Raw genomic sequence first — 22,591 nt, 5'->3', positions numbered from 1 at the left:
CACAGCGCTAAGCCACTTGCAGATCTGAAGCATTCAAAGCCAATAACCTATATGATAATCAGGTCCCTCCTTTTTTATTTTGGTACTCACACATCACATACAGTTTTGGTCAAAACAACTTCTTTACCTCTGCCCTTACTTGAACGGTGTGTGTGTGTGTGTTGCTTAGTTCCGCTTTTCTGTCTGCATCTGTTTCCTGTTCTTAATATACTGCCTCTGCATCTCTACACAAGACTTTCGACTGACGTCCTTTAACATCTGCCAGAAAATGCTCAGGATTTTCTATGAGTCTGTTGTGGCCAGTGCGATCCTCTATGCTGTTACATGCTGGGGGAGCAGGCTGAGGGTAGCAGATGCCAACAGACTTGATAAACTGATTCGTAAGGCCAGTAATGTTGTGGGGATGGAGCTGGACTCCCTCAAGGTGGTTGGATGTTGAATGTTGGATAACACCTCCCACTCACTCCATGACATGCTGGTCAGTCACAGGAGCACGTTCAGTGAGAGACTGAGATTACCGAAAAGCACCACTGAACGACACAGGAAATCTTTCCTGCCTGTGGCCATCTCCCTGTACAACTCCTCCACCTAACACACTGTTTACTGCAACAGCTACATCCTTCTTGCACATGTTCTTTTTCAGCTATTTATTAATAAGTGACTTTATGTATATATATGCCTGTATATATTGTGCTATTCTTAGTGTATTGTCTGTCTTTGTTAATGTTTGTTTATAATGGAGTACTGTAATGAAAAATAATTTCCCCCAGGGATCAATAAAGTATTCGGATTCTGATTCTGATTATGTATAAAAGCATGAAGAAGTGTGCTGAAATGTGCTGAATAATTTTTACCTGATCGATTACTCTATAGAAATGAAACAGGTGGGATCAGTATTAATCTTCTGTAAATACATGAAAAACCAAGTGAAGAGTGAAAATGTAGTGTTTCTAGAAAGATATTCAATTCAAGTCAGTTCAATTTTATTTATATAGCGCCAAGGCGCTTCATATTGTACAGGAGATCCTACAATAATAGATACAGAGAAAAACCCAACAATCATATGACCCCCTATGAGCAAGCACTTTGGCGACAGTGGGAAGGAAAAACTCCCTTTAAACAGGAAGAAACCTCCAACAGAACCAGGCTCAGGGAGGGGCGGCCATCTGCTGTGATTGGTTGGGGTGAGAGAAGGAAGACAGGATAAAGACATGCTGTGGAAGAGAGACAGAGATTAATAACAGATACGATTCAATGCAGAGAGGTCTGTTAACACATAGTGAGTGAGAAAGGTGACTGGAAAGGAAAAACTCAATGCATCATGGGAATCCCCAGCAGCCTACGTCTATTGCAGCATAACTAAGGGAGGATTCAGGGTCACCTGGTCCAGCCCTAACTATATGCTTTAGCGAAAAGGAAAGTTTTAAGCCTAATCTTGAAAGTAGAGAGAGTGTCTGTCTCCCGAATCCAAACTGGAAGCTGGTTCCACAGAAGAGGGGCCTGAAAACTGAAGGCTCTCCCTCCCATTCTACTTTTAAATACTCTAGGAACAACAAGTAGGCCTGCAGAGCGAGAGCGAAGTGCTCTAATAGGGTGATATGGTACTACAAGGTCATTAAGATAAGATGGGGCCTGATTATTTAAGACCTTGTATGTGAGGAGCAGGATTTTGAATTCAATTCTGGATTTAACAGGAAGCCAATGAAGGGAAGCCAAAACAGGAGAAATATGCTCTCTCTTTCTAGTCCCTGTCAGGACTCTTGCTGCAGCATTTTGGATTAACTGAAGGCTTTTCAGCGAGTTTTTAGGACATCCTGATAATAATGAAATTAACCTCATAGCTGCTCACAGACTGTATTTACAAGAGACAAACTGCAATATCTAACTCTACAGTACATCTACAGTATATATCAAATATATTCTGTATTCACATCTATTCAGAAGTGTTTCTGTTCCAGGTGAGTTTGATCCAGGAGGGTCTGAAGCCAGTGTTAGACAGAGACTGTGCAGAGACTGTAGAAGGACAGAGCAGCAGCAGAGCAGCCCAGATACACTGATGATCCTCTGTCAGATCCAGAGGGACACACAGGGATGATGCTGGACTCTACATTGTGTCTGACAGTGGAGCTGTTCTCAGAGCAGTTCACTCTGCAGCACTGACAGTAATCTGCACTTCTTCTCATTCCTCTGTCAGTCACTGCTGGATGAAGCTCTCCTCTCCACCTCCCAGTAACATGGCCTAGTCAGAGCGTCTCTACACACAAGCTGCTGCTGCTTCAACCTCTCTGGATCATCAGGACACAGCTGCTCCTCTCTCAGCACACACACCGTCCTGTTTACCATCATCACCTCCACCTGCAGAGAGAAGAAGGAAGAGCAGAGGAGATAAACGAGTGTTTCCAGAGACTCTTCATCAGCTGTCAGTCAGTGATGCAGCACATCCAGTATAAAGAGCAGCAGGGACTGCACTGCTGGGACTGTACTAGGACTCATTATTGGTTCACTTTTTCTAATCTTTGGATTTTTATTGAAGCTGATGAAAATGTTTTTCCCTCCTAGTTTGAGTTTGGACTTTCATTCATTAGAAGAACCTTGGTGTGTCCACTCTGAGCTCTGTAGGAACCCCAACAACAAGCCCAACAATCCAGATGGACGGTTCCAGCTGTTAACTGGAGGAATTCCATCCAAACATCTGCTCTCACTAAATTCTTCCTCACCTACAGACTGTGTTCTTCACTGCTTTAAACTTGGAAATGAATGCAGTCATTGGTCTGCGTGCTGCTTTGTTCAGAGAGCTGATTGGCTGTTGACAGAGTTTGTTTCCAATCCTGAAGCCTGTCACCATTCTCCTCTCACAGCTTCACTGAGAAACTGCAGCTTTACAGGAAACACTGGATCTTTGTTTCATACTGACTGTGTTTAGTACAATACTGCTGACAGCACCACCCACTCACTCCATCACTCTACTTACAGCACAGTCTCCAGTCTCCAGTCTGGACTCTCCTTAAGATCAGACAGCTGCGTCACATGTGGATCTTGCAGGTTGTTCCACTTCAGGTCCAGCTCTCTCAGATGGGAGGGGTTGGACTTCAGTGCTGCTGCCAGATAATCACAGCTGATATCTGACAAACCACAGAGCCTCAATCTGTATAAAGAATGAAAGATGTATGTTAATTAGACAAAGTGTGAGCTTGAAATCATTTAGATCTGTTCAGAGCTGAAGAAGGTTCAGAATGTAGAAGTTTAGAAAATGGAAACTCCAAACAGCTGAAGCCAACAGGAAGCAGCTTCAAACAGGAAACTGTGCAGAGTTTCAGACTATATGTCCTGATGCAGCCAGTTGGATTTTGGAGATTTGAATCTCTGTTCTGTGACTAAGTCCTTGAATCATTTCTTCCAGTTTGTCCAACAAGACAGACTAAGTATTGGATATGTGTTGTGGCTCCACTAGGGAAGCTTCTGAATGTGATGTGATGGCCCCTCTGGGTCTGTCAGATCACAGGTCAGATCACTGGTTTGAGCGGGAAGTCAAGGAGGCCATTTACATGAAAAGGGAAAGAACATCTCTGAATTGAGGAGGGGGCCAAAGGGTACATCTGTCACGATCTTACAATGCTGTGATTGCAGCCATTCCCCAAATCTGTGTGAATGGTACTCATGGTTTTTGATCAGTGGTCTTTGATCAATGGTCATGAGAATTTGCATATTAATGATCAAAGAACTCACCTTCCAGCCCATTGTTCCTTTAGTGGTGCTGGTTTCAGTCATTATGCAAAAGTACTATTTATAAGGTTGGGGAAACCTGCAGTCAGCTGAGACTCAAGAAGTCACTTGGATGAATGACGAAACTTTTTTCCCACTGAAAACATTACATCCAGGTGAACAGAATCAACTTTTGGGGGCAACAAATATAAACAAATGTTAAGTGTCCTATGGCACTCAGTGATGATGGTGCTGTGGCCCCACCACCTCCACCTCATTTTAAAGGAACAAACTGTAATCTGAAGGTTCAAATGGAATTAAGACTTCCCCCACTAAATGGCAGTGTCTCACGAGAAAGTGTTAGTGTAGTTGGCCTGTAGTCAGAAACAGGAAAATGCAGGATTTGGGCTGGAACTGGGAAAAATGGTTAGCACTAGTGCCTTAAAGGAAGAAGATTGTAGGTTGAAGCTTGTTGGTCAGCTGGGCCTTTCTGTGGAGGTTGGATGTTCTCCCACAGTCCAATGAAATGCTGCTTAGGTTCATTGGTGCTTCTAAATTGGCTGTAGGTGTTAATGTGAGAGAGTGCTTCTCTGTCTCGCTCTGTTGGACCTGTGATGGACTGCTCACCTGTGCAGGTGGACCCCGCCTCTTGCCCTATGACAGCTATTGGTCAGCACCTTGTTAGCCTTCTGTTAGTTTCATTACACAGAAAACTGATAGAAACTAACAGAGTTCATAAAGAATAATTTGATCGATTTAAAGCCTTTGAAGTGCTTCAGATGATCTCTGTCCACTTCTGTCCACTCATTCATTCATGTAAGCTTTCTAATGCAGCTTTGATCTTCACAGTCTGCTTTATGAAACTCATTCTAACCCTGAATGTCAGAGTGTTCCTCCTTCTCTTTCCCATCATTCATGCTGGCAGTGGAGGAGATTTGGATATTGGACTGTGTTTTGGATGATGTGTGTATGTTTGTGTTGGACTGCTGTCTGTAAAGCAAACGGACATTTTGCTTTGGATTTCAGTGTCAAACAGACTTTAAGGTGGAATGAAGAGTTTGAGACTTTCACAGTGAATTATCCAGTGGAGGATTTTTCTTCTTCTTTGAAGGTTTGAAATATGAACATTGTTCTGCTACAGTCTATGGGCTAAACCAGAGTAGAAGAAAACAGACTTTACCATGAAGATCCTCAGTGTGGATCAGTATAATATCAGCCTGATGTCTGCAGTTTAGTGTCAGCACAACTTTCACATCATATTCATCTCAGCACAACTAAAACATGGTGACTGACCTCAGAGTTTCAAGTCCACATCCTGGACTCTCCAGGAAACCACACAGATGCTTCACTCCTGAATCCTGCAGGTTGTTCTTAGTCGAGAACCAGGAGTCATTACTCAGGTCCAGCTCTCTCAGATGGGAGGGGCTGGACTTCAGCGCTGCTGCCAGATAATCACAGCTGATCTCTGACAAACCACAGTCCTTCAATCTGTATAAAGAATGAAAGATGTAAGTTTATTAGACAAAGTGTGTGCTTGAAATCATTCAGTGTTTCATCATCTGTTCAGAGCTGAAGAAGGTTCAGAATGTAGAAGTTTAGAAAATGGAAACTCCAAACAGCTGAAGCCAACAGGAAGCAGCTTCAAACAGGAAACTGTGCAGAGTTTCAGACTATATGCCCCGATGCAGCCATTTGGATTTTGGAGATTTGAATCCCTGTTCCGTGACTAAGTCCTTGAATCATTTCTTCCAGTTTGTCCAACAAGACAGACTAAGTATTGGACATGTGTTGTGGCTCCATTAGGGGAGCTTCTGAATGTGATGTGATGGCCCCTCTGGGTCTGTCAGATCACAGGACTGAAGAAAGCTCAAACTGGGCACACAGTTGTTCCAGTCTGGACCAAAAACTATATTGGAACTGAGGGACTGCTTTGACTGCACCCACTGGGACCTTTTAACGGCTCATGTTGTCACTTAGATCATCGATTTCTACTTACATTTCTTTCTGGGAAAATGGGGATTACTTTGACAACAGGAACTGTTTTCCCCAATAAGCAGCCCTGGATTAGTAAATCACTCCAACATGTTCTCAGTCAGAAGAAGCTATCTTGTTATGAGGGAGAGAAGAAAAAGATCGAGGCACAGAAACTTGTTCAAAGAGAAATAACGCAGTTAAAATCAGATCAGGTCTAAAAGTAAAGCAGAGGATGAGCTGAATAAAGGACACTCAAGGCTGGCTTGGAAAGATATGAAGTCCATGGTGGGGATGCAGAACAAGGAGCAAAGATGAATGTGATGCTGAATCAGCAGAAGACTTGGACTCATTTGATTCCAGCTTTGATATCATTGATTTCAATGAAGAGTATGCTGTGCTAGCCCTGAGTTTCTTAGTTTCACCAGCTAGACAGCGAGATAACAATGCTCCAATAACCAGACTTATTTTCCTTTTTATGCTGATTTATTGAAGAATGGCCTCTGACCATTGCCTTCTCTTTGACCATCGTAAAACTGAAAGTACAAAATACTGTATTAGCTAACTAACATTGTAAACTAGCTTGTTACACTCTTGCTGCAAGCTAACAAGATGAAACTTTCAAATGTACAAATTATCGTACCATTTGTACACAAAACAAAAGATAATAATTATTTTATCGTCACTCATACTTACAGACATATCTTGTCCAAGGCAATAACATTTTAAGGTCCGTATCAGCTTAGAACGATAACATTTTGGCATCACTTTCCGCCATCTTTGATTTCTTCTTCACGTTCTCATTTTTTCCCTTCCCAAAGTAACCGAACCCATATTACAAAGCAGCCACTAGAGGGAGCTCTAGGGCAGTTAACAACTATAATATCCAGTTTAAGTTATAAAAGGCAGAACAAAGAGCTTTGTGATTTTGTGTGGAAATCTCTTAGTGGGATCAAAGAGAGAAAAAGGCCTAGTCCTGATGCTTTGGGAGGGAAATAATTGAAGTGTGCTGTGAGGAACTGACTGGGAGATTTTCACACATTTTCCAGTCCTCCTTGGAACAACAGGAAGTTCCCAGCATATGACACAAACAGAGTAACATAGTGTACGTTCTTAAGTGCCAGGAGGATTACCAGGATTTATACACTGGGGAAACCAAACAACCTCTGGCGAAGCGGATGGCACAACACAGAAGAGCGACCTCGTCAGGCCAGGACTCAGCAGTCTATTTACACCTACAAGCCAGTGGACACTCTTTCAGTGATGAGGATGTACACATCCTGGACAGGGAGGAGCGCTGGTTTGAGTGGGTAGTCAAGGAGGCTATTTACATGAAAAGGGAAAGACCATCTCTGAATTGAGTAGGGGGCCAAAGGGTACATCTGTCACGATCTTACAATGCTGTGATTGCAGCCATTCCCCAACTCTGTGTGAATGGTACTCATGGTTTTTGATCAGTGGTCTTTGATCAATGGTCATGAGAATTTGCATATTAATGATCAAAGAACTCACCTTCCAGTCCATTGTTCCCTTAGTGTTGCTGGTTTCAGTCATTATGCAAAAGTACTATTTATAAGGTTGGGGAAACCTGCAGTCAGCTGAGACTCAAGAAGTCACTTGGATGAGTGACGAAACTTTTTTCCCCACTGAAAACGTTACATCCAGGTGAACAGAATCAACTTTTGGGGGCAACAAATGTAAACAAATGTCCTATGGCACTCAGTGATGATGGTGCTGTGGCCCCACCACCTCCACCTCGTTTTAAAGGAACAAACTGTAATCTGAAGGTTCAAATGGAATTAAGACTTCCCCCACTAAATGGCAGTGTCTCATGAGAAAGTGTTAGTGTAGTTGGCCTGTAGTCAGAAACAGGAAAATGCAGGATTTGGGCTGGAACTGGGAAAAATGGTTAGCACTAGTGCCTTAAAGGAAGGAGGTTGTAGGTTGAAGCTTGTTGGTCAGCTGGGCCTTTCTGTGGAGGTTGGATGTTCTCCCACAGTCCAATGAAATGCTGCTTAGGTTCATTGGTGCTTCTAAATTGGCTGTAGGTGTTAATGTGAGAGAGGCTTGCTCTGTTGGCCCTGTGATGGACTGCTCACCTGTGCAGGTGGACCCCGCCTCTTGCCCTATGACAGCTAGGGCACAGGCTCCAGCCCTGTGAGCCTAAGCTGAATAAACAGTGTTGGAGTCAAATTGTTAAATGTTGGCATTATTGTACTTAAATTTGTAAGTCTGCGAAGCGCAGACCCAACAAACAGTTTTCAAAAATGATTGATAGATGGCCTGAAATTTCCCAGTTAGCAGTTTGGTAGATAGCTATGATATGCTAATCACATCCAGCAGCTGTATTCTACCTGTAAGCTGATCCCTGCTGAGCCAAAGCACTTTTTCATGTCAGCTATCTAATGCAGCTTTGATCTTCACAGTCTGCTTTATGAAACTCAATCTAACCCTGAATGTCAGAGTGTTCCTCCTTCTCTTTCCCCATCATTCATGCTGGCAGTGGCAGTGGAGGAGATTTGGATGTTGGACTTTGTGTTGTATGATGTATGACGGCCATTTTGGTTTGGATTTCATTGTCAGACAGACTTTAAGGTGGAATGAAGAGTTTTAGAGTTTCAGTGAAGAATTTTTTTTCTTCTTTGAAGGTTTGAAATGTGAACATTGTTCTGCTACAGTCTATGGGCTAAACCAGAGAAGAAGAAAACAGACTTTACCATGAAGATCCTCAGTGTGGATCAGTATAATATCAGCCTTATGTCTACAATTTAGTGTCAGCACAACTTTCACATCATATTCATCTCAGCACAACTAAAACATGGTGACTGACCTCAGAGTTTCAAGTCCACATCCTGGACTCTCCAGGAAACCACACAGATGCTTCACTCCTGAATCCTGCAGGTTGTTCTTACTCAGGTCTAGCTCTCTCAGATGGGAGGGGTTGGACTTCAGCGCAACTGCCAGATAATAACAGCTGATTTCTGATAAACCACAGCCAAACAATCTGTATGAAGAATGAAATCTTATTAGACAAAGTGTGAGCTTGAAATCATTCAGAGTTTCATAATCTGTTCAGGGCAGAAGAAGGTTCAGAAAATGAGTTTAGAAAATGGAAACTCCAAACAGCTGAAGCCAACAGGAAGCAGCTTCAAAGAAACACAACAAGAAAAAAAAACTCTGAATTTTTCACATTAAAGTCAAAACATTTCTAACAAGAGTATTTTAAAGACAGCGTCTCTGATGATCATCTTCATCTCCGTGAAACTTTGGTTTTCTACTTGTGAGTTTTAATGATGCGCATCACGAGCCAGAGCAGACGTCTCTTATTGTCCAACACTGTCTCCCAAAAGAGAGCGCATGTCACAGATTTTACACTGGATTCAACATCCCAGCGTTTCCGGTCTTGTTGGAGTTGTACTACAGCAGCCTGCCAGCAGATGTTTCATCCTCATCAGTCATTGGATGTGTTTTTAATGTAGCATGCGATTAACCACAGCCCTGACAAGAAGTCTGCTGACTCAAACAAGACTGTTCATTGCATCACATTTATTTTTAGTCAAAGGGATTTTTAGCAGGTGCTGAGATCAGAGGCTTCTAAACCAGCGACCATGTGACTTTTCTGCATTAAAGATCTTTGTGTTGGCTCATTGTTTGTCCCACAGATCAGTTTGGACCTCAGTTTATTCAGTCATGATGGATTTTTGTGGAGGTGCAAACATCTGATAAGAACGTAATCTGGACACAGTGGGGCTTTCAACAATGTTCACACCAGCTTCATGATCAGGGTTTTTGTTTTCCATTTCCAGACTTCTTCTTTCCCTTCACCTTCTGTCTTGGACCATTTTGACTCACGACAGTCTTTCCTGCTGATCCAGAGACCCAAAACTTTCATGTTAATATCATCTTTACTGAGATCAGAGCAGATCCACACTCCCTCTGTGCTGCTTTCATTTGCACATGTTGCTCCATAATTCAGTCTAGTAGAATATAATCATTGAAATCACAGTTATCTCCATATTAATATCAGAAGCACACAAGTCCACGGTGACAGGTGTGGCACAGAACAGCGTCCTTCAAATCTTGATTACAAACTGAGGTTAAAGGTTGATGTTGTCATCCAGACACAGTTTTTAACAGTCAGCTGGCAGCCGTAAGGGCTTGAAGATTCATCACTGTTTAGCTAATGATGCTGTGATGACCTCATCTCTCCTGGTTGGAGCTCAAAGGGATCAATGATTTGTAAAAGGAGCTGATGGCGTCACCATCTCAGGGCAGACTGCTGAACATGAGCGAGCAGGTCTCTGATGGGACCTTTAATGCACCACACTGAATTACTGCCACGCCTCCTCTGATTGCTGGAGCCAACATTCCCACTGACATCACTTCCTGTGAGTTTCATTCAGTAAGTGCCTGTATCCCAATTCAGGGTCTGCAGCCTTAAAGGCCGCATTTTAAGGCCGATTACGTCACAGCAACGCGATGAAGGCTGTCCCAATTCTAAGGCTGCTCTAAATGCGGCCCTCAAATGCATCCTTCATTTCCCTGAATTTTAAGGATGTGGCGGTGTAGACTTCGTGGCCCAACATATCCCAGAATACATTGTGCGGTGGGTGTGGATAATTTTGCCGAAAAAAAATGGCGGAAGAGGGGCGCCCGAAGAGTAAACTTTTAAAAGTAAGTACGGAATATTATGTCACTTATTTATGTGCAAATGTTTAATAACGACGATCATTAAAACATTACTGTTGGCCACATGTCGGCAAAGTTATGTGACATTAGTGATGTTTGTACTAACTTGGTTTTAAAGCCTTTAAAATATATGCCGTTCAATAGTTGACCTTAACCTTACAGAGAATGTGATGATTTCATGGATATTCGAAGTAAGCACTGAGAGAAATTTAGTAATGCCAACATATTAAAAGAACAATATTTGTCTCTTATATATAATACATTTATATATACAGTGTCAAAGATACTTGTCTTTGAGTGAAGATTTAAGGTGACAGGAAATATAAATAAATGCAGCTTGAATCTTTACTGAAGCTCAGTATTTGAAACAGAGTTCATTCATTGCTGTAATAACTAATAATGATTGAAATTATAACTTTAATATTGGCCAGATTATATTTACATTACCACAGTGAGATGACTTTAGTCTCATGAACAACATGAGCTAATTGTTATTTACTAGCTAATCTTAAAATGACTGTTCAGTACAGAAATGAAGCCCAACAATCATGATTTCACAGTCCCGTGGTCTCAATTCAATTCAATTCAATTCAATTTTATTTATGTAGCGCCAAATCACAACAAAAGTCGCCTCAAGGCGCTTTATAGATACAGAGAAAAACCCAACAATCATATGACCCCCTATGAGCAAGCACTTTGGCGACAGTGGGAAGGAAAAACTCCCTTTTAACAGGAAGAAATCTCCGGCAGAACCAGACTCAGGGAGGGGCGGCCATCTGCTGCGACCGGTTGGGGTGAGAGAAGGAAGACAGGATAAAAGACATGCTGTGGAAGAGAGACAGAGATTAATAACAGATATGATTCAATACAGTGAGGTCTATTAACACATAGTGAGTGAGAAAGGTGACTGGAAAGGAAAAACTCAATCCCCCGGCAGCCTACATCTATTGCAGCATAACTAAGGGAGGATTCAGGGTCACCTGCTCCAGCCCTAACTATATGCTTTAGCAAAAAGGAAAGTTTTAAGCCTAATCTTAAAAGTAGAGATAGTGTCTGTCTCCCGAATCCAAACTGGAAGCTGGTTCCACAGAAGAGGGGCCTGAAAACTGAAGGCTCTCCCTCCCATTCTACTTTTAAATACTCTAGGAACAACAAGTAGGCCTGCAGAGTGGGAGTGAAGTGCTCTAATAGGGTAATATGGTACTACAAGGTCATTAAGATAAGATGGGGCCTGATTATTTAAGACCTTGTATGTGAGGAGCAGGATTTTGAATTCAATTCTGGATTTAACAGAAAGCCAATCTCAGCCTCAGATACTTATCAAATCAAAGCTCATGTAGAAACAAACAAACAAATGAACAAAATGTCAAAGGAGCTTGCAAAGAAAAGTGTCTGGACTTCTTTAAGTTACTTGAAGACGTTTCACCTCTCATCCGAGAGGCTTCTTCAGTTCTAAGGTCAAATGGTGGAGAGTCCCAGATATAAACCTAGTGGGAGTGTCCCCCCACAGAGGGACAAAAGGACCCCCTGATGATCCTCTAATCGCCTGAGCCAAGGTGTGGAACTGGGTGTGGGTCCCAATCAGCCAGAGTTTCGGGTGAGTTCATTGTGAAACCTGGCCCCACCTTATCATGCGAATTCCTGAGGTCAGATGGCCCAGGGTGTGAGTGGGCGTTAAGGCGTCTGGGAAGGGATCTCAAAACTGGATTATAGATGGCAGAGAGTTGGTGTCGTAAACCACCGCCTCTTTCACAAGCCTTGCACTTCCGGCCTTAGCGGTCTTCGAGTACGCGGCCCTTGTGGACCGTTAAGACTGCGTACACATGGGATACAGCCCATATGTTTTACTTTGTAGGTTTCCTTCTTCCTGTGTTCTTCAGCTCTTTCTATCTGTTAACGTCCTCATTAGACTTTGTTTTTATTGATTTCATTCACCAGTTTTGAATTGACTCTTCTAGTCGCTTTTAACTGATTTCCACACTTCACCTTCGGATTTCAGCCAAAGTTTTAACCGTAGCATGTTTTTAATGTCACTGTTGAATCCATTCAGCAGATCCAGATCACTGAGACATGTGATCTTTCATGTCCAATCAGCTTTGAGGTGGCTGGAGCCACACAAGACAGAGGCTTTCAGCAGCATGTGATTAAAGTAATCAGTGGTTCCATGGTTACTGTGCTCCAATGACAAGGACTTCCTGTTCACTGTGATCGTGGCTTTGTCAGTTGTACCAACCCTGAGTGAAGATGCAGAATTCTTCTGCTATGCTCAGGGTTTTACTTCCTGTTTGATACGATGCTGCACACTGAAAACTGCTTCATGAACAAACACACAGTTACTCGCACAGCTTCAGATTTTAGATTCCAGCTGAGCCTAATGTGTAAGTTCAATAACAAACATCTGTAATCACTTATCTGTCGGCTTCCTGGGTGTTTGGTGGATAATCTAAGCTTACATCACTTCTTCTTTGTCATATTGCTGACATCACTGGTGTAGTCCAACCATCCAAGTCTCAATCTTCATCTCCATAACCAGCATTTAGACTTTGTGGGTCCTGCCCAAACCCTCTCACCGCTGGGAATCCATTCAGCCATCATTGACCATCAGAGTCCAATCACCAAACAGCTCGACTGAATTCTGTTCATCAATGAATCCTGTTCAGTTCATCAAAATGATCTATCCTTATTTGTTAGGCTGGATGGGATGGTTTGATAGCCCCTTTAAGCACAGGGACTCCGCTCAGAGAGTTAGTTCCAGATCTACTTTAATGAGTCTTAATCGAGTGAACCAGAGGTAAGTATCATGGCAAATAACACACCAACTGAAGGTAGTCGACAGTGATCACACAATTACCCCAAGACACACTGAACGATCTGCTGAAGTTTGATCTGCGGATGTAAAACAAACTGGGATCCAATGATAACTTTATTTATTTCACAGAGCAGTGGTGGCTGCTGCCTCAACACACTGAGGAGGACAGAAGAAAAACCCACTCATACACAGATTTCACATTATTTGGCTCCTTTTCTCCACTTTCTAATGATCAACACAAACTTCAGCAGAGACATAAACGCTGACTGTGGCACAGTGATGCAGTGGTTAGCACTGTGGCCTCACAGCAGAGGGTCCTGGGGTTGAATCAGGCTGACTGACACTCTGAGTCATTTCCTCATTCATAAAGTCAAAGCTCAGAGCAGAGACTTCATCTGCAGACGTTTACATTTATACAAAAACCCGCGTGTGGGCCGCGGGCCATACGTTGAGTATCACTGTTTGAAATGTGAACATTGTTCTGCTACAGTCAATGGACTACAGAAACAGACTTTACCATGAAGATCCTCAGTGTGGATCAGTATAATATCAGCCTAATGTCTGCAGTTTAGTGTCAGCACAACTTTCACATCATATTCATCTCAGCACAAAAAACATGCTGACTGACCTCAGAGTTTCAAATCGACATCTTGGACTCTCCAGAAAACCACACAGCTGCTTCAGTCCTGGATCTTGCAGGTTCTTGTTGTAGCTCAGGTCCAGCTCTCTCAGATGGGAGGGGTTGGACTTCAGTGCTGCTGCCAGATAATCACAGCTGATCTCTGACAAACCACAGTTAAACAATCTGTATAAAGAATGAAAGATGTAAGTTTATTAGACAAAGTGTGTGCTTGAACTCATTCAGTGTTTCATCATCTGTTCAGAGCTGAAGAAGATTGTCATGGTCCCCGTGCCTGCCCAGGCGGCCTCACAAGGCTACGCTTGTGTTTTTGCTTTCTCTCTCTCTCACCCCTACCTCTCTGCCTGGGTGGAGCTCACTGCTGGCTCCCGCCCTTGGCTCACACACCTGTTGGCGATCAGCTGATTTCCCGACTACTATTTGAGGCTGGGCCACAGATCTTCTCATCGCTGGATGATTGTGCTACTAACGTTAGTCTCTCTTCCCAGCTCCTGTGGTCTTGTACCTTTACACCCTACCTTTGTGACTTGTGAGTGATTTTTCCCTTTCTTGTCCCAGTTTACCTTCCCGGACCTGTGACCTCCCAGCTGTACGAACGTGTGTGAGTTGGATGTGAGGACGTGAGTGAGCGTGAGAGAGAGAGCCTTCCCCTAATCCCTTGGAACCCTGGATTTTTCCCCGTCACTGTATATATTATCGCACTGGTGTGTAAATAAACGGTGCTCTGAGACGTCAACCTGTTCTGCGCTTGAGTCCCTGCTTTCAGATTGTGACAAAGAAAATGGAAACTCCAAACAGCTGAAGCCAACAGGAAGCAGCTTCAAACAAACACAACAAGAGAAAAAACTCTGAATGTTTCACATTAAAGTCGTACATTTATCATAAAAACAGGAAAAAGACTTGAAAAAGTCGTGTTTTTCCTTCCAGGAACCACATGGCTTCACTTTTAAAGGTGAAGTGTGAAAGAAATGGACATATTTGAAGTCCAACATCTTTCTCCAGTCACATTATTAAAGCAGACAAACTACAAGCTCATTTTCATTCCAACAAGTCATCTTCTGACCTGGACTAACAACACTGGTCTCTATGTGCAGCTGGCTGTGAGACCAGTGCTCAGGGAGCGTTTACAAAGTGCAACACTGAAAGAACATCACACACTCATTTGCTTCCAGCACTTTCACAAAAACATCTACTCTCATTATTATCACCAAACTCTGTGGATCCTTTATTGCAAATTCAAATGGGATTTAAATGGTCAGACAAAAGAGGGTTATGAGGAAATATGATGAAATGTTGTGTATTAGCAGGAAGTTATTGAATCATTTTCCTCAGAAACCAAACAAAATGATTGACAAACATGTTTTTACAAACTCAGTGTTGGACTTGGATCAGCAGGATAACCCTGATGTTTAAAGGCATTTTAGTCTCGCTGTATGAGAGTCAAGTTATTACTCAATATTTATGGATGATGTTCAACATCTGTGTGCCTGTTATCACATATGTAAATATATTTGTAAGTGTGCAGAGATACTATTGCTTGAAAAGTCAAAGTTTTGTTCGAAGCACTGAAAATATACACAGTTATCAGTTACAAGTTAATCAGCCTTTTCGTTAGTTGCCTTTTTACGCATGGCCTTTACTACACTTCTGTTTAAATCCACACATGCACTGAAAATACAGACACTGATTTCAAACAGATTAAATACACACATGTGAATAGAGACACACCCACACTACAATAACAGCCCATAGTTGTTCACTAGCTGATAAACAGCCTAAAGAAGAAACAGAACCAGAGTGACGGTGGAGTCAGAAAAACCTCACAGATCAAAGGGCACAGAGAAGAAGCTCAGACGGTGACTGCTCCGGATATTTGTCACAGTTTTTAACATTAGATTTCTCTTCACTACAAAGAAGCTCTTCATAGATTCTTATTTCTGTTTTCTCTCTAACAGGAGCGTCTGAATAACCAACAACAGCAGCAGCAGATTTTAAAATACTGCCCCCTAATGACACAACACAGGTACTACATGTAGATGTTAGTCTACAACACACAGCGTATGACTACCAATGCAGGATCATGCTAACTGCACACGCACATTTCATGATGTTGTGGATTTTATTATGGCATATATACTTGTTTACACTAGACATGCAATCATAGTTTCTCTCAAAAATTGTGTGTAATCATATATACTCATAAATATACTATGCATACTCACAATGAAGTGTTTATATATTGTAGTCACTGTGTTAAGCAAGTTGATTAATACTGGTTAAAAATGTAAGAATAAGGATCAGTAAGAAACCTTTGATAGCTTTATGGCCTACTGTGAGTAGTCCAACAAACAGTTAATTCAGCTTGGCACTGCTAAAGTATAAGCATAGGAGTCCGGTATGCAGCTGCCTTTAACTGTGCAACAGAAGCATGCAACAGTTCGGATGGCTGTAAAACAAATGCCTGCTGTCCTTTAAGTGGCTGTAAAACAAAAGCATATACCTCTGTGAATTACTGTAAAGCAAAAGCAGGCAGCCCTTTGAATGACTGTAAAGCAAAGGCGGGTGGCTCTTTAAAGGGCAGTAATGCAGAAGTGTACAACCCTTTCAATGTCTTTATAAGCAAATAAATCTGGCCTTTGCAGGGCAACAAAATTGTTGAATGGATTAACTAATTAACTGCCTTTCTGTAGACTTTCAGACTCACTTTGACCACAAAACTGACAAAAGAACCCAATGCAATGATGGATAAGAGACAGGTTTGCAAGAAGTTATGGTGGAGGGTATATCATATCATAAGTGGAAGATGAAAGGAAAAAAATGAATGAAAGGATAGCCAACGACGGGAGGGGGGGATCACTGTCCCTATGTAAGATGAATCCGATATGCATTAGATAGCTTTGTCTGCCGTTTTGTGTTGGTTTCTGATGTGCATGTGCTTACGGCGAACACCCCGGGGGAGCTTTTTGCTTTTTTCTATCTTTTGCTGAACTTAATTGTTCAATAAAACAACTGGCATAGAACTCATAGAATCAGTTTGTGTTTTTGATTTTAATTGGCATCGGAAAGCAGAAGCCTACTCCCTTATAACCAGAGTGGCGGTAGAACCATCTCTTAAATTTGCAACTCAACACTGATCAACAGAAAATATCACTTCATTTGAAAATCTCAAATGAATGAGAGTCGTTTAGTACTGTGTATATCTGAAGAACTAAACTACTAATCTACACTAATTAATGATGTTAATGATCACATCTGGACTCACCGAGCCTTTCTGCAGTTCCTCACAGCTGGAATCAGTCTCTGTCGTCCCCACTCTGTTGTGTTGTACTCCTGCAGGTCCAACTCATCCAGAACCTCCTCTGACATCTGCAGCATGAAGGCCAGAGCTGAGCACTGGATCTCAGAGAGTTTCCTCTCGGATCTGTTCTCTGACTTCAGGAACTCTTGGATCTCCTGATATACTGAGAGGTCGTTCATCTCCATCAGACAGTGGAAGATGTTGATGCTTTTGTCAGGAGAAGTTTCATCCCTGTTCATCTCCTTCAGATTGTTGATGATTCTCTGGATGGTTTCTGGACTGATCTCTGTCTGACCCAGCAGACCTCCTAAGAGTCTCTGGTTGGACTCCAGACAGAGGCCATGAAGGAAGCGAACAAACAGGTCCAAGTGGCCATTTTCACTCTGGAGGGATTTCTCAATGACTTTGTTCAAGAAATCACACAGAGATAATTTCCAATAAGTTTGTTCCAGGATGTTATTCAGCCCCTTTCTCTTCCTGTTGGTGAAACAGTGGAACATGTAGACTGCAGCCAGAAACTCCTGAATGCTCAGATGAACAAAGCAGTAGACTGGTTTCTGGAAGATCACACACTCTCTTTTGAAGATCTCTGTACAAACTCCTGAGTACACTGAGGCCTCTGTCACATCCAGACCACACTGCTCCAGGTCTTCTTGGTAGAACATGATGTTTCCTTTCTCCAGATGTTCAAACGCCAGCCTCCCCAGCTTCAGAAGAACTTCCCTGTCAGCCTCCGCCAGCTCCTGTGGACTCATCTCATGTCCCTCGTGGTACTTGTTCTTCTTCCTCTTTGTCTGAACCAGCAGGAAGTGTGAGTACATGTCAGTCAGGGTCTTGGGCAGCTCTCCTCTCTGCTCTGTGGTCAACATGTGCTCCAGAACTGTAGCAGTGATCCAGCAGAAGACTGGGATTCTACACATGATTTGGAGGCTCTTAGATGTCTTCATGTGGGAGATGATTCTGCTAGACAGCTCTTCATCACTGAATCTCCTCCTGAAGTACTCCTCCTTCTGGGCGTCAGTGAAGCCTCGTACTTCTGTTAGCCTGTCAACACATGTAGGAGGGATCTGATTGGCTGCTGCAGGTCGGGAAGTTATCCAGACGAGAGCCGAGGGGAGCAGATTCCCCTGGATGAGGTTTGTCAGCAGCTGGCTGACTGATGACTTCTGTGTGACATCAGACAGCAGCTTCCTGTTGGTGAAATCCAATGAAAGTCTGCTTTCATCCAGGCCGTCAAAGATGAACAAAAGCTGAGAGACAGCCAGCTTCTCTGCTGTGACCTTCTGTAATGTTGGATGGAAAACATGGAGCAGCTCCAGAAGACTGTACTGCTCATCTCTGATCAGGTTCAGCTCCCTGAATGAAAGCAGAACCACCACACTGACATGTTGGTTCTCCAAGCCCTCTGCCCAGTCCAGAGTGAACTTCTGCACTGAGAAGGTTTTTCCAACACCAGCCACACCGTTGGTCAGAACCACTCTGATGGGTGTCTGTTGGTCAGGTAAGGCTTTAAAGATGTTCTGGCACCTGACTGGAGCGTCATGGAGGGCGTCCATCTTGGAAGCTGTCTCCAGCTGCCTCACCTCATGTTGGGTATGAACCTCTTCACTCTGTCCCTCTGTGATGTAGAGCTCAGTGTAGATGGTGTTGAGAAGGATTCTACTTCCTGTTTCATCACTTCCTTCAGTCACACGTTCACATCTCCTCCTCAGACTGATCTTATGTTCATCTAAAACCTCCTGCAGACCAACATCTGCTGAAAGAAAGAAAAACAGAAAGAAAACTCTTCAATGTCTGAACAACACAAGAAGTCCAGTTTTCAGAAATGAGTCCATCAGCAGACAGATGTTCAGTCTTACTTTGTACACAGCTGCTCTGACTGACTGTCTGCAGTCCAGCTCTGGTTCGGGATCTTTCTCCACACTGGGGACAGGAGGAGTCTCCTGATGAAGCAGACTGGTCCCAGTATGAGGAGATGCACTGTCTGCAGAACCAGTGTCCACAGCTGGTAGAGACGGGATCCTTCAGAATGTCCTGGCACAAAGCACAGCAGCACACCTGCTCCTCCTCACAAACACCACTCCTCTTCCTCTCTCTGTGAACACATTTCTTCATCACTAAAATCATTTACTGTTAGTGAAAAACATCCAGATTTGACCAAACTGCAGTTCCACAGAGCTCCTTTGATTTCATCAACACTAATGAGCTGCTTTCCTGTCTGCCTGTCTACCTTAAACACTGAGTGATGAATACAAACTCAACACTTCCTAGAGAGAATTGACAATAAAAGCTTTCCATCAGAGAGAGACGGTTATGTCCTTAACTTTTTTACATCCACTGCGTGCAGCTTATCTTGGTTAGTTCACTTTGAAGCAGCTTAGAAGTGCTGTGTAGAGCCGCGGTCTCACACGCAGAGACTTCTGATTTTCTATACTTAAACAAACATAATGAAAATGAGCAGGTTTCTCTTCTCGTACAAAACTCAGAGTGGCTGACATGAATGAACAGGAAAAGCTGACAGATACACAGCAACAAAAAATGTCAGCTGCTAGTTCACGAGAGACACCCATTATGGCTAACCGAAGGCTGGACAGTCCTGATCCTTAAGGACCCCCAGAAGGGGCCGGTCCCCTCAAACTACTGACCAATAACCTGCCTCAGCACCACGTGAAAGCTCTTGTCAGGCATCATAGTGGCTAAGATGAACAGGCACATGGGTCAATACATGAGCGGGGCACAGAAAGGGATTGCCAAGAATACCAGAGGTGCAAAACACCAGCTACTGGTAGACTGAGCAGTCAGCCGAGACTGCAAAACTAGGCTGACCAACCTGTGCACTGCCTGGATTGAATACAAGAAGGCCTTTGACTCAATGCCCAACACCTGGATGCTGGAATGCCTAGAACTATACAAGATCAACAGGACCTTAAGAGCCTTCATCAGGAACTCAATGGGGATGTGGCGGACAACACTGGAGGCCAACCTCAAGTCCATGGCACAAGTCACCATCAAGTGCAGGATCTACCAAGGAGATGCTCCGTCCCCACTGCTGTTCTGCATAGGCCTTAACCCCCTCAGTGAGATCATTAACACAGCACAGAGGCACTGATCATGGAAGCACAGGAACAAGCTCTGAGCACAAGATCCATAGATGCTGGGGTCTATCACACCAGGCTGTGTAAAGATGCTCCTGAGAAAATCCAGCACATAACAGCAGGGTGCAAGATGCTAGCAGGCAAGGCATACATGGAACGCCATAACCACCATAGTATACAGAAACATCTGTGCTGAATACAGCCTAGAAGTCCCGAGATCAAAATGGGAGATGCACCCTAGGGTGGTGGAGAATGACCGGGCTAAGATCCTGTGGGACTTCCAGATACAGACGGACAAAATAGTGGTGGCTAACCAACCGGACATAGTGGTGCTAGACAAACAGAAGAAGACGGCCGTAGTGATTGATGTTCCGAATGACAGCAACATCAGGAAGAAGAAACACGAGTAGCTTGAGAAATACCAAGGGCTCAGAGAAGATGTGGAGGGTGAAGATAACGGTGGTCCCAGTGGTAATCGGAGCACTAGGTACAGTGACTCCCAAGCTAGACGAGTGGCTCCAGCAGATCCCAGGAACAACATCGGAGATCTCTGTCCAGAAGAGCACAGACCTAGGCTAAGATACTGCGCAGGACCCTCAAGCTCCCAGACCTGTGGTAGAGGACCCGAGCTTGAAGGACTGACCGCCCGCAGGGGCGAGCGGGGAATGCTTTATCACCATTGCTTCAGGAAGAAAAATATATGAATTTAAATGACACATTTAAAAGCAGGGCAAGTGTGAGTGTAATATACACTGTGGGTTTTTTTTCAGTTGCGGTATTAAGCTCCTGCTCAAACTATACGATTGACTCGCAGGGGTTAGAAGTTCGTAGGTCATGATGCAGGACCTCACAGTTATAACACAAAATCTGTCTCTCGCTCTCCCTCTCTCTCCTTCTCCGTCTTTTGCTCACATAGACACGCACACCACCACAATCAACTTTGCTAAATTGTTAATGAAAAACCAGCCAGCTGTGATTCAGCAGCAATTTCCATCCGATTATTTTCATGGTTGTTGTGCTCGTGATAATTTTGTGAGGCCACATCGAAAAGGCTCAGATGAGCTTGCCAAAGTTCTACAAGAGTTGCCCCTATTGCTTGTGTCCAGATCACAAGCTGCACCGCTGTGCTTTTCACTTTCATTTCTGTGTTTGCGTGTGTGCAGTGTGAGAGGCTGCAGTGACACCCTCACCAGGGGTGACTGGATTTCAAACAGGTTTGATTTTCTTGCGACCAAACGATTGATGATCGGGAGCTGGTCATGAGGTATTAATCACTTCTCGTTAGAGTTTCACACGGATTTTTTGGCTAAGTCCACACACAAATCTTTTTTACACACACACAAATTCTTTTTACACATACAAATCTTTTTTTACACATACAAATCCTGATTTACAAGAACAAAACTGATTTACAAGTACAAAATATTTATGACCACAATGTAAGCCCATACTACCGCCCCTCCCCCCTCTTCCCAGCGTAAAGCACAAGGCTCGCATGCGGCGTGAAGGGGAAAAAAAGTGCGAGAGAGAGGGTGAGAGAAAGAAAAAAAAGAAGAAACACGGCTCCCAATAAAAAGCCGGCTCGCGTTGTTCACTTCAAAGAGCCATTTCGTTCGCGACCGACACATCACTAGTTACAATAAAGTTTCACACCCAGGTGTGTTTTCTCTGTGTTCCTTGGTTCCTAGGTTATTTCAGAGTCTGTTCCTAATTTTTCACTTCTTTGTTTCTATGTCTGTGAAGGTTCTCAGTCATCCAGGTCATCGTAGTCTAAGGAGCTTAGAAAGAAAAGCGTCTGGACTTCTTCAAGTTGCTTGAAGATGTTTCACCTCTCATCATGAAGAAAAGAAGACCAGACACCAGCGAGGGAGGATAAGAAAGACAGACGCTGTCATCCCCTATGTAGCCGGTGTATCAGAGAAACTCAGGAGAGTTTTCTCCAAGCACGACATCCCGGTGTACTTCAGACCCAGTAACACACTCAGACAGAAACTGGTTTATCCCAAAGACAAAACTCCAAAACACAAACTTAACAATGTGGTGTTTGCTGTACAGTGCAGCGAGGAATGCCCAGACCTCTGGGCATTCCTCCCAGCGCCACCGACAGTGCTTTGACTGTCGGTGGCGCTGTCACTTGGTGTTCACTCGCTCTGTGGTATAGTATCGCTTCCTGTTCCTGCTCAAACACAGTGGTGTTTCTGAGTAGCTTATTTGCTTAGCAGTTTAATTAACAACTTTTAAATACATTCTTTTTTTTTTTTTTTCACAGTATAATAATCTTCACGTGCTTCATCCGAAGCACACTTTCTGTGTACTCACTACCTAATTTATAGCCAAAGTATTCACTCACTGTCTCTGTACTGTTTCGCTAGCTTAGCTCGTAGCCG

General features: G+C 43.4%; 1 protein-coding gene across 3 annotated transcripts; it reads right to left on the bottom strand.

Annotated features, from left to right (window-relative positions):
- Window positions 1–2,967: 2,967 nt before the first annotated feature.
- LOC148100103 (NLR family CARD domain-containing protein 3-like) lies at window positions 2,968–19,236 on the bottom strand. 3 transcript variants are annotated; one of them, XM_087850474.1, is made up of 5 exons: window positions 18,969–19,236; window positions 17,074–18,865; window positions 13,800–13,976; window positions 8,504–8,677; window positions 2,968–3,145 (listed from the first exon to the last, which is right to left on the bottom strand). In XM_087850474.1, exons 1-5 carry the CDS (start codon window positions 19,234–19,236, stop codon window positions 2,968–2,970), a joined length of 2,589 nt encoding a protein of 862 aa, XP_087706600.1. The 3 variants fall into 3 exon arrangements, with proteins under 3 accessions (XP_087706600.1, XP_087706599.1, XP_087706601.1); XM_087850473.1 differs by lacking the exon at window positions 2,968–3,145 and adding an exon at window positions 4,977–5,190; XM_087850475.1 differs by lacking the exons at window positions 2,968–3,145; window positions 13,800–13,976 and adding an exon at window positions 4,977–5,190.
- Window positions 19,237–22,591: the final 3,355 nt, after the last annotated feature.

Source organism: Neolamprologus brichardi, chromosome 13 (genome assembly GCF_056152115.1).
Source record: "Neolamprologus brichardi isolate AB-2024 chromosome 13, ASM5615211v1, whole genome shotgun sequence".
Taxonomy (NCBI): Eukaryota; Metazoa; Chordata; class Actinopteri; order Cichliformes; family Cichlidae; genus Neolamprologus; species Neolamprologus brichardi.
Note: the sequence above shows the minus strand (reverse complement) of the source record. Positions and strands in the feature narration are given on the sequence as shown.

Bases quoted from the DNA above. Each gene is read 5' to 3' on its own strand.
- LOC148100103 (XM_087850473.1), bottom strand. From the start codon at position 19,236: ATGATTTTAGTGATGAAGAAATGTGTTCACAGAGAGAGGAAGAGGAGT. The intron at 8,678-13,799 runs GTCAGTCAGCAT...TTCTTCATACAG, and splicing joins TGTCGATTTGAAACTCTGAG to ATTGTTTGGCTGTGGTTTAT. The intron at 5,191-8,503 runs GTCAGTCACCAT...TTCTTTATACAG, and splicing joins TGTGGACTTGAAACTCTGAG to ATTGAAGGACTGTGGTTTGT.